Here is a 12,509-nt window from a genome sequence, read left to right as displayed (position 1 = left end):
TGGAAAACAATAATTAATCATGCTCTAAGATCTGAACCTTAGTGGGCAGTAAAAGTGATAGAACATTGAAAGATTAAGTAAACCGGGTAAAACAGCAGACGTAACTGCACAAGACGAACTGATCAATCTCAGTCGAGAGCGTCCTAATTTAATCACTCCTAAATCTATTTTACATATTCAGTTACAGTCACTTTATTCATGAAGAATGCTATCACATACCGAACCAAAGCAATGAAGACACTCATCAAAGAAAGTTATTATAAGCCTTTTACTCAGTTTTGTTTCCATAATAGCTCTACTGACGAAATACATAATGGAACAAAACTGACTGTCATACCAGAGCCGGCTTGTAAAAACTATTTCCACAAAATGTTTTTCACCAAAAAATCCTTTTGACATGGTGTCTGTGGAATGGAAAAAGAGGCTTAATCAACTTAGACACTAAGTGAAAATAACTTTGCGGGTATGTTCTATATTTGAGCTGCCTGCGACATTTATTTTCCGCTGGACCCCCAGTTTGTTTAATTCCTCCTCCTTGCCAGTCATCCTGCTATAACTCATCTCCATGCATTTATTTCAGCTCAAAAAACGAGACACTGCACAAAATCCTGCAGAGGGAAACGTCTTCCATTGCCTGACCTCAGGGCTGTCTAATATAAAAGCTGACATGTTGAATATCTGTTCTGCCCTGAAAACATCTTACTTTCCAGACTGTGCCTTGAAATCCCCTTGACTGGACTTTTGCCCTCTAATATTTAGATTTTCAACAGACACACTTAAATTAATGAAACAGTTGTGCTGAAGTGCAGCTAGTAAATCCAAAGACCATTGTTTGAAAAGGTGAATGAACTTGTAAATGCTTTTTGTATTTTCTATTTTTTTTTAGGAAGGTTTAATACTAATTTCTTGCCAGTAAAAGAAAGGTAGGTTTTTACGGCACCAGCTAGAGTTTCTCTTGTGCTTTTAATTTTATTTGACTGAGGTGAATGTGAGCTAACATCACTGCAACGACTTAGACACACGTTGTAACAGCATCGATTTGCAGGGTGCCTACATCTAAGTGTGTGTATGCTGGGAGTAAACACTAGCAGAGAAACAGGAGGCATGTGCATAAAGATTGGTTTTACAGTCCTTTACAATTTTCCACAAGAAGCTTTTCTTTTGAAGAAACATAGACGTATATTTAACACACTGACAGTGAAACATACTGACCCCTCACAGCTAAAAAAAGGACAAATATCTGTCTGTTTGTATATCAGGCCACATTTATGTTTAAGAATGTATGTAAGTATGTTTATGTAAAGTGTTTTTTCTTGCTTTCTCAAAAAGTTAAGATCACATATGGCTTAATTGATCATATGACTCTTGCCGTAACATTGTTAGCCAAGTAAATATTTAATTCGCATTGCAATCATAGACCTAATATGATGCAATAACGGCTCATAAAACCAAAGCTATCAACAGGTAGCAGAGTGTAGACGACTGATAGGAGGACTCGTGTACTCTGTTCAAACGAGAATTATGACCTCTATCACGGATGAGTGAATTTAAAGTGTTTGAAGGCCAGCAGGAAATATCCAGGTGTTAGATGTGTTTCGTGCGGCTGATATAAAAAGATGACTTTGTTGCTGACAGATTAAAGTATGTGCTTAACAAGTAAGTGGAACAACAAACTGCAGCTCCAGCGACAACAGGGAGGACGCCGAGCTCTGTTTGCTGAGATGATGCCACTCAGCTGGAAAACGAAAGGTGCACAAAGCTTAGGAAAAACACTCGGACCCATAGGAAATTAAGCATTAAAAGTGACAGTAGGTTTTAAAATCCATTTGTTAATATAGGCCTAATGCTCATCATTTTCAGGAAGAAGTCACTATGGGTAACTTGTAAATCAACTGCACTTTGTAGTCTTACATAAATAAAAGCCAAAAATCATGCAAAACACCAGCAAAGAACAATTCTGCACTTGCAGTGTAATACTCTCAAAGAATATAAACTATTTAATATAAATGATCTGTTTATAAAAGATAAAACTCCTCCATTAAATTTTAAACTGTGAGAGAATACTTTATCTTAGCCGATTCTTTTCTAGAAGAAGACAGCGTGAAAGACAGTGTGCATGACCGAAATGTGGCTGTACAAGCGTATCTTGGGGTTAGCATCAATTTCATGAGATAAGCTTAAGGGCAACCGTTTAATAGTGGTAAACACTGCTGCCTGTACAAAAATAAACCAAAAACTACTAAACATCTGCAACTGAGTGGAGTAACTCTAGGAAATTACACAAGACCCATCTTCAACAGCACAAAGATAAAGCACTGACACATTAATTACCAACTGAAAAACAGTCGAAGAAAAACACATGACAGGGAGAAAAGATGCACTGTACTGTTAGGAGTTAGAAGTATTGCACTTAAGGTGATAGTCTCATACTTTTGCAAGTTATTTAAGAGCTCCAACAAAATCCTAAATATACTGAATATTTCTAACATATCTTTAATGTGTGTATAACATGTTTGCATTTAGAATTTAGGGACTTATAGAGAACTTTAGCCCATATATTTGTGGTCTCATCCACTACTACTTTTCTGTAAGATGTCCTCTGTTTATTTTGATTTCTTTTGGTTGAAATCTCGAGTTACGTTTTAGAAGGGGAATCTTTTTCATGGCAGAATTTTTTTGCCAGGCCTGGGATAAAAGGCAACACATTTTTGTTTGAGAACTGAGCAGCAGAATAATGTGTGTTCCAGATATATTGCTGCAATGCTAATATATTGGTGTCTTGAAAACCCGTAAGGGTTGGACATGAAAATAAAGATTTCAATCAACTACTGTTAGCTGCAACTGGAATATTCACTTAAACAGTCCTAAACAGGCACATACACGAGAGGAAATTACTTGTACTGTTAAATTTAAACAAGAGTACTGTGGTTCATTTGGTGGGGACTAAGCACTGTTATCTTTGCCATCCTGGCCCCACAGTTTCAGACTTTACCTGGGAGTGTGAGCCAGCGTGAAGCGGCGCCTCTGGAGGTTGATGCTGCGGTTCATCATCAGCTTTCTGAAGAGCAGCGGGGAGTTTCGGGGAGACCCACGTGGGGAATCCTTGGGCGAGTCTTTTGGGGATCCACCCGTTGAACTCGTTTTGGATCTGGGAATGAGCTGGATGAGGGGCAGCCGGGTCACCTTTGGCTCCTGTGGTTTCTCATCAACTTCAGACTGCTCTTCCTCAGAGCTTTCAGAGCACAGGTCACTCATGGTGAACAAAGGATGGTCAGCGGCCAGGCAGATGCTCCTTTTGCTTTGCCGTTGGTAACCGAGGAACGGTCTTTTATCTGTTTGTCTTAGCTTTGTTTAGAGAACTTTTTGTGCATGACCATAAGACGGCGGTGCATTAATTCCTGTGGCTGTCTATGTTAGTTTTCCAGGTCCAGGTGAAGCTAGTGCCTTCCATCCAGTCCTTGTTGACTCATATAAAAACAAAATCTGGGCCTGTTATTGATTGCTTGCGCCAAAAGCCTACTGTCAAAACTTTTAAACAAGCTGCTTTCAAAATGCAAAAACATCTAACAAAACCTTTCAAAAAGTCAACTCCTCTATTGGACTTTCTCTCCTCAGTCGAATCAGCTTCGTTTGTGTCTCTTCCTGAAGACCATGCTGACCGCCGTGTTCGGCAATAGGCTCAAACATTAGCACTGATGTATTCTCCCTCCTTCCCTCCCTCAGGCTTTGTTTACATTACTGCTAGGCCTGCCCTCTCTCCAACTAAATATGGACGACTGATTTACAGGGTCGGGAAGCTTGACAGATACCTCCCTCTGCTTCTTTCTCCCTCTTTCCAACCTTCTACCTCCCCCCTTCCCTCACTTGTAATCTTAAGGAACATATTGTTCATCCTCTTCAAACTCTGCTCCATAATTACTTCCTCTCAAGGTTCCTTCACATAAACATTAAGCCGCCGCCTGGCTCGGCCCTCCAGCTCACCTTTCATACTCTGACTCCAGCACACTACAACTTTCACCTTTCTTGCACTCATCCGAGCTTTGCATACTCAGGCTTTTCCTCTGGTCCCCGAGGTGCTATTTGTTGTGATTTCCTCAGAAGCGGCCTCTTTGCCTTTCACATGCTCTGAGCGCACCAGGAGGAGTCACATGAAGGGCCCCTGACTATAAAAAGCAGAGGTAGATAAAAGCTATAGAGAGCATGGGTGCTGTCACGATGGCGCTCTCTATCTGTGACCAGAGGCAACATCATCTTCACCCTCACTCATCTCTTTGTTTATTGCTGGAGAGTGAGAAAAGGTCCTCCTGTAAATAAGGACTTTACAGCTAAAGCCCGGTGCTGTCTAGATTAACTGAAATAACCTAGGGAGCTGGAACCTGTGATCAACTGCTGGTGGGGAGAGCAGGGGAGAAAGATTGTTTGGTAGAAATCTACTTATAAATATAGACTCAAAGTTACTTTATCGTATGAACTGTGGTGCAACAGATTCCAAATGTAACACAAACGCTGTGAAAACTTGTTATTTTAGGGCATGTCAAGATTGAAGGAGTGTATAAAGTTCAGCACTTCTGCCTCACCATCAAATTCAATATGAATCATAGTGTCATTAAGGGCCATTGACCTGCTCTGATATTCTGCACTAGGATTTTGCATGAAGGATCACAAATTAGACAAATAATGTACTTTAAGATAGAAATTAATTCAAGTGGCAGATCATACCTTATTCAAAGGTATCAAACTGCATTTATCAATACTTTTGTACTAAAAATAGGTCAAAAGAAGTATATAATATGAACCAGATCATGTGTGGTAGTGAGCTTAGAGAACTGTCAGCTCACTCTGCAGTTCACCTCACAATTATTGTTGTTTAACATCTTTTGTCTCATCATTTTGTTTATTCTCAGTTCTCTGATCAGCTTCTTTTTTCTGACACTTTCTGTCAGTTCTCTAAATCGTCTATTCAATCCGGCACAGCAGACAAAGTTAGCACCTAGCTGGTGAACATGCACCAATCAGGCATAACATTATGACCACCTGCCTAATATTGTGTCGGGCTTCTTTATGCTGCTAAAACTCCTCTGACCCAGTAGGGCATGGATACAGGACCTCTGGGGATGTCCTGTAGCACCAGGATGGTGGCAGTGAATTCTGTGGGTCCTGTGGGTTGCAGGGCGGGACCTATCTAGATCAGGTTATCCTGGCACGTCCCACAGATGCTCAATAAGATTTGGATCTGGGCAGTGTGGAACCCGGGTGAACACCTTAGCTCTGTCGTGTTTCCCGGGCCACTCCTGTGAAGTTTCTGCAGAATGCATTGTCCTGCTGAAGGTGGCAACTGGCATCAAGGACTGCTGTTGCCATTGATGGTGGGAGGTTGCTTGACCTACAGTGTTTAGGTTGGTGGTACATGTCAAACATCCACATGAATGTCAAGACTCAATGTTTCCCAGCAGAACATTGCACTATAACAAGATGATTGATGTTGTTGACTTCACCTGCCAGTGGTCATAATGTTGTGGCTGATTGGTGTATAACATTTGCCATCTTAAGACAAGGACATATATACCTTTCAGGCATTGGTAGAAAGTAGGATTTGACCAATTATGAGCCAACTTCATACTGGATGTAATATTCAGCATTTTTATATTATCAGTATAGCTACAGTTTTATCAATTCCCAATAAAAACAATTCATTTAAAAATGGGTTACTTTGATTTTGATGCGACTACTTCTCTCTCTCGTCGAGCAATGTCGGGTCCACAGCACTATCCCATTAGTTACATGTCACAAGTAAAAGTCTACCAACACTGAAGGATTACACTTATCTAAAACATCCATCCATCCATCATCTATACACCGTTTAGTCCTCATTAGGGTCGCACATGTTTACACGCTCTTGATTACTAATAATTGGTATCAAAATTGGCCCTGAAAACCGTATCGCTTGACCCTTAGTTGAAACCAAATCAGAACGAAAGGGGGGGGTGAATGTTTGACTTAACATTTATTGTGTGGACACAAACAAGCCTTCAAATTAACGCAAATATTGGTCCATGTCAGCTCTGGATGTAAATAAGATATCAAGGTGATTGAATGGGCTCAGTAACAATTTTTAATGACTTTGATTTTGCCTTGTTCTAACATCCAATCAGTAGACACCCTGTCCTCATCAACTTCAACACATCTGAAAGTAACTATGGGACAGAATTAATCCTGGCCCTGGATGACAGAGGTAGAGGTGACTCCTGCCCAGTTCCCTGTTATAGTCATATATTCATCGAGGCCTGTGTAACAAAGTCTACCTTTCCGTGAACTTCATTACCGAGCTACCTCCCACAATCAGCACAACTGCCAGCCTCTTGTGTGTTTACAAGTTTTCAAATGTGGTACATTTCAGGGCTTTGGCCAAACTCACATTGAGACTCTCATGAGTGCACTTCTCTGATGACTGACAGTGAATCACGTCTCTGCAGCCTTTCATGGGATGAGTCCCGGTTTGGGAAAAGTGGCTCATCTTATTTTTGGGACGTCTTGAGGTCCCTCTTGGATTCATCTCCAGAGAGTCTCAGTTTAATCCACGATCGAACAGAGAATACAGCAGAGCTCATAGACAACATCGTGCTGACTCGCTGTCTTCAGCCAATCCATCTGGAGTTCCCATCTGGTGTGGGCAGAGTCTGCTCACAAACCCTGTCCTCCACTAGTGGCGTCATAATTCCAGGTTTTCAAACTCACAGCTGTTCTCTGATGAAAAATCTGGTGAGTAATGCCAGCAAGAAGAGTGCGTCAGAAACTGTGTCTGACACCTGGAGAAAAGCTCACACTGGATTAATATGTAAACCATCCAGGCTGAGAATGGAAATATGGAAAATAAGAGACACCTTGTTTCATGAGAGCTGTATCCCAGACCATTATTAACATTCTCTAGATGCCTGGAAGAGTTATGAGACGGTAATTCTTCTGTGTCTGTGTGGGAAATACTGTATATGAACCCTAATGTAGGGGGTAACACCATGCTGTTCCTGCCGAGGTCACAGAGACACACTCATTCTCGACCCTGTTTTCACTAATCTCACCTCTTTGCGTGATATTTTGCGCTGCCTTTAACCGCCATTGGTCAACTTTCAGATTGTCTTTAAACAAGCTTCTACCTACAGTACACATCACTGCCAGCTGTCATCGTGCGACTACTTTAGAGGTAGTTAGCACAAGTGTAATATTTACTTTCAATAAAAGCCAAAACAGTGACGTCAAAATAAAGCAAATAACTCACATTTTAATTAGTTTTCCCTAGCATGTGTGGCATTGTCACAGTTAAATGTCCTGTGGCTTGCAATGCGTCTCCATAAACATTTCCTCTGGCGCCCCATCAAAACTGCACTACCAACTTATAAACAAGGGAGCACATGGCCCTCTCCCCAGAGAACAAACATAATAAAAAGGCCTTTTAGTCCTTCAACATCACAGCAGTCGTGTCTACAGCAGTGTGGCTTTATACCTGCTGCTTTATAAACATTTATGGAATAAATAAAACCTAATCATCACAGTACATGAACCTACTTTCCATCTGAGGTGTTTTCACAGTGGCATATAAAATGCGATAAATCTGCACAACAGTGTGCTTGCCTCACATGATGACACATTATATTTAAGTTACATAATGCACCTTTAGGTAAATTCACATACTCCAGATTCATAGTTCGAAATAATAGCAATGATGATCAACATTGCTGATTATCACGTTATGAGTATGTGCAACAAACATGTTACAAAAGACTGCCTAAAATAGGAGATGTGTCAAATCAACTGGCGCCAATTTGGTGGCGATTAGTCTTGCTAGTACAGAGGACAGAAATAATAAAATAATTTAAGGGTGTAAAAGAAATAAACTTTAACTTCCTATATTTAGAATGTCTTATTTAAATTACTGTTCTGTTTAATTTGTTGGGCAGCTATGTGCAACTTGTTCAACTAAATCATACTTTAAATAATTCATTTCATTTTTATCATCGCAATACATATGATATCGCAGTGTTGATCAGTTCTATTATACATTGAAGATTGTCCTCATATCAGACAGGTCTTGTGTAGATGACTCCCTGGATTTGGAAATGATAAAAAGAGTTCTACGCAGCAGTGTACTCATTCTGTCATGTGGTCTAAGCAGACCACATGACGAGAGTATAGAGAATAAAATGCCCATTCTTGTTACTTGATGGCGGGAAAAACACAAATCTAGCCTTGTAGTGATCTCCTATAATTAAATATTAGTTGTTTATGTTTTAAGGAGAATTAAAACGACCAGAAATACTGCACATCTCTTTCAACCTTCTAGGGTCTCATACTGTGTGCTATTGTAATAAAATGCACTAAGCATTCAGTTATATGAGAACTGCAAACCCAGATATGGTAGTACAAGAGTTTTGTCACTGCCATATAAAGATGCAATAAATAATAACCCTATTACATGAACTGCACATTGCTTGGTAAACTAAATTAGTATTTCAGTATTAAAGACTACATTTCAGGACAGGTTTACGTGCACTCATAATACAGAGCAATGTGCATGTTCAACAATATATCAAAATAAGACAAACGCCCCTTTAATCTCACTTCATCTTTTTGTGTTTGTGGGTGTGTGTATGTGTGGATCCCAACATTCAAACTGATTAATGCATCAACATTAAAAAATAAATAAATAAGCATGCTCTAAAAGCTGGCTATAAAACAGAAACCATTAATAATACTACAATTGTATCTTTATCACAAAACACAACCCTATCTGATCAGCTGTGACGTGCACTAAGACTTCCAACGTAATCAAAACAGGCCAGTCTGCATTCTTTAAACACGTGAAAAAGAGTCAACACTGATAACGTGCATACGTACACATGCATACGCACATAGAGTGTAGAAAGGTAAAAAAAAAAAAAAAAAAAAATGCTAGAGATGAATTTGCAGCTAAAGTTTCAATGTTGTTGTGGAAACAATCATAAGACGCTTGTTTGTCTGATCTTTTATAGTAATAACTAATCAGCAGTACGACAGCGGGGAGAGCAATGCCTTAAGCAGGATACTGTTGAATCATATGCTCAAGAAACAAATAAGCATTTCTACCTAAATTAAACAGTTAGGCAACAAAAAACCCCATCAAGTCCTGCTGTATACTAGAGACTCCACACAAAGCTGAGACCGAATGAGCTGCTGCAAACTCATCTGAACTGTATGTTGATTTACAAGATCACAACATGTGACAGGGGTTGGTTACTGATTGAACAGACACACATTTAATCACTAAACATAAACTGGTTGTGTAGTTTTTGGGGACTGGGAAGAAAGAAAGTCCTTTTCACAGAGCCTAAATGTTTTCTTTTGGTTTTTTTGGGCATTTTTGCTTTTTATAGACAGTGTAAGTCGTGACAGACAGGAAACATGGGGAAAGAGAGCAGGGGAATGACGTCCAGTAAGAGTATGGCTGGCTGGGAACAGAGCCAGAGATTCACTGCTGACGACATTTGCGCCCATGTGCTGTACGCTCCAACAACTCTGCCAACAAATCGGGCATCCCAGTGCCCACATTGGAAAGTAACTTTTTGTGTTGACAAACTGACATAGGATTTTAAAGTTTGAAAAACTGAATGTATAACTTTAAGTTTTAAACGTGTTAATAATGTGAGAACCTGGCATCAGCTGTGACTCTACAACATATTCCCACACACACCCTCGAAGTGGGAGGTTAAACAATGTAGATTTGGTGATAATGATGAAAAACAAGCAGCGTATCACTAACAGGATCATAACACGTGTATCAAAGACTCACAAGGCTCTGGAGATGCAGCTGGTGAGAGCGCCCAGGCTGATGTTTTGAGTGAAGGATGGGGGGTCATCGTCTGGTCTGCTCTGTGTGGAGGGTCTGCAGGAAAGCCTGGGCAGCTGCAGGGGGCCTGAGAAGAGCCTCTTCACGGCACATTTGCCAGCGTCATGGAGAAGCTCAATGTAGCAGGGCTGCTCCAAGGAGTCCCACTGCCTCTGGTTGGCAGACGAAACACAGACGAGAATGTGACAGATGAGCAGTTAATATGAAATAACAGTAGCTTTATGTGGCCACATTGATTATACTACTATGAGGCTAATCATTAAACTAGACAAGGAAGACTGTGATTGCATGAAAATATAAAACCAAGATGCTAAACAGTGCATTATTGACTACGTTCAGTGAATAGAGATTTGGCTCGTACTGTACGCATGAAAGAAGAGATTTTTTCAGGAAGTGGAAACTCTACTTGGTCACCTGTGACAGAGTTTATTCCAAGATGTCACCCTCATTCACCCTCTCTCTTCATTTGCTTCACATTGGCCATATCAAGTGTCAGCTCATCTTCTTCATGGAAATGAAGATGATACACAGATACTGTTGAACCTCACACTCTCCGGCGGCGTTAACGACATTTATTACTCTACGTCACAACATTTTGCGGCCAGATAACATTAAAGTGAAACGCTACATTTCACCATGATTCAAAAGAACTTGGCACTCGGTCAACTAATGTGCAGCTTGGATAGTATTTTCAGATATGATTTATATATTTGATGCACATATAGAGCTGAGATGCTTTAACTGCTTCATCTATTTAGTTAAAAGTTCATTGGCACTTTAATAGATTTGTATGGCTTACAGGAATTAATAACAACTTGCATCTTAAGGACATAAAAAGCACATGACAGCAGTGCAACTATATAGATTTCGCATTCAATAATAATATGGGATTGTAAATAGATCAAAATGACAGATGCAGATTCTAAAAAGAAAGCAACTACTGCATGTAAATCAAGCTTGGTCTGTGCTAAACTTGTTGAGGTGGCTGGAAGGGGAAAAAAAACTTTCTGAGATCTAAAGGTAAGCCGCAGACAGGGTCGTTGTTGTGATGTTGCCGAAAATGTGACGAGCCTTGCAAAAGCTGACTTGGATATTATTTTTGGAAGGTTTATCTGATTGTAGGTCCTGAGACCCACACACTATCACCTTGGACACAATAGACGGCTCTTACAGGGAGCCAGTGTTTGGGACTAAGCTCTCAGGGCATCTCTCTTTCAGCGTCAGTGTTGATGGGAAACAGTTAAGAGTCCTTGTTTTCTGCTGCATCCCGTGACCCTATCTCTCCATCTGCTTGGGAGTTTCACCTTTTCATAAGCACTAGTCAACACACCGTCAAATTTTGTCGTTGGCCACTTCTGATCAAGACCAAGAGCTGTGTTATTCTGCTGTATCATTAATTTATCAAGTGACTTTTATGAGAAAACGCACTGACTTTGTCTCATCATTAGCTGATTCATCCTCTGTATCATTATTGCTTATTCAAACATACAAGCCTCCATTAATGTTCTCCACAGCTGTTTATAATAATAAAAAGCAGAGACCAACACATGACAGCATAAATACAAAATCCAAATCACACAAATAACTTGACATTTTGTTTACAGTGTGAAAGCTAATGTAAATCCGCCAACCTCTTTTTGAACACAGAAATGAGAGAAAATAAACAATAAACATCCCAGGCCACAAATGACCGACATATGTGAGTATTTCTTAAATATTAATGAATTACCCTTACCTCGGTGAAGTTAAAAAATTTTGATGAGTTATTTCTCCTCATACTTTCAGCTACTGTATCGTGAGCACAAGACAACTGGGAAGGAAATGCCAAAGAGGAGGACACAGGAACCACATTTAGGATCAGATATGCAGTAGTCTGTGGAACCAATACTTCCTTAGGCTGTCACTCAGTAAATAACTGTTTCCCCGCCTCTTCGGGGCCCTCAGCCGTCATTAGGACAGTGATAAGCAGCTAACTTTACTTGCACCGTTTACAGTCTGCGTCTTAACTTTCTACTGGCAAATTTTAAACTGTAACTTGATTACACCTAAAAGCAACAAATGCTTTAGGAAATGGCAAGAATTAGCCTACAAACCAGAAACAAGAACGTATATGGAGCCTACGGATGTTAGATTGAGGCGGCGGAGCTGCCTGCATGACAGGTCATTATTCATGTGTGTCTATCTGACTGTGGAATCTGTGAACCTTCTGGTTCGTCTGGCCAGACTCTGCTTTTGATCCAGATGCTGCCCACAGTCTCTCCATGAAACTCTTCTACAACACAGCTTTGGATTTTTCACTCAATTTGATTTTTGTGTTAAACATTCAGTAAAATCCTGAGGAGATACTGCGAATTTTAATGAACTTCCACTATTTTCATGCACACACAGATCCACTAAGGTTTATAAACGAAATACAAAATGCAAAGTGTAACATCTATTTCACATACTTTGCGTCTTTAGTATTTGAATGCCATGTTCAGTAGAGTGAACATTAAATCCATTAAGGATGGTCTGGGAGACTATAGTGGATTCAGAATAAAGGAATCAGGTAAAAATTAAGTCAAAATAACCATTTCAAGACAGTAGTATGACATGATTAAAAGTGTTTTCTCTAACCTCAGTGCATATGTAA

At 40.0% G+C, this 12,509-nt stretch overlaps 1 protein-coding gene across 3 annotated transcripts in view; it reads right to left on the bottom strand.

Annotated features, from left to right (window-relative positions):
- Window positions 1–12,226, bottom strand: part of pde4ca (phosphodiesterase 4C, cAMP-specific a) — a 58,914-nt gene extending 46,688 nt beyond the window's left edge. Inside the window, exons 1-2 of one of the 3 annotated variants that reach the window (XM_023267656.3) lie at window positions 11,613–12,226; window positions 9,821–10,029 (exon numbers count right to left, since the gene is read on the bottom strand). In XM_023267656.3, the coding sequence (XP_023123424.1) occupies window positions 9,821–10,029; window positions 11,613–11,654 (251 nt within the window). In that variant the 5' untranslated portion in view covers window positions 11,655–12,226. Of the gene's footprint in view, window positions 1–2,992; window positions 3,633–9,820; window positions 10,030–11,612 lie in introns of those variants that run through there. The other 2 variants (XM_035946982.2, XM_035946983.2) reach the window with 2 other exon arrangements.
- Between the last annotated feature and the right edge of the window lie 283 nt (window positions 12,227–12,509).

The sequence above is a fragment of the Amphiprion ocellaris genome, chromosome 10 (genome assembly GCF_022539595.1).
Source record: "Amphiprion ocellaris isolate individual 3 ecotype Okinawa chromosome 10, ASM2253959v1, whole genome shotgun sequence".
Lineage (NCBI taxonomy): Eukaryota > Metazoa > Chordata > Actinopteri > Pomacentridae > Amphiprion > Amphiprion ocellaris.
The sequence above is the reverse complement of the archived record's forward strand: the minus strand, read 5'-3'. Positions and strand labels throughout refer to the sequence as shown.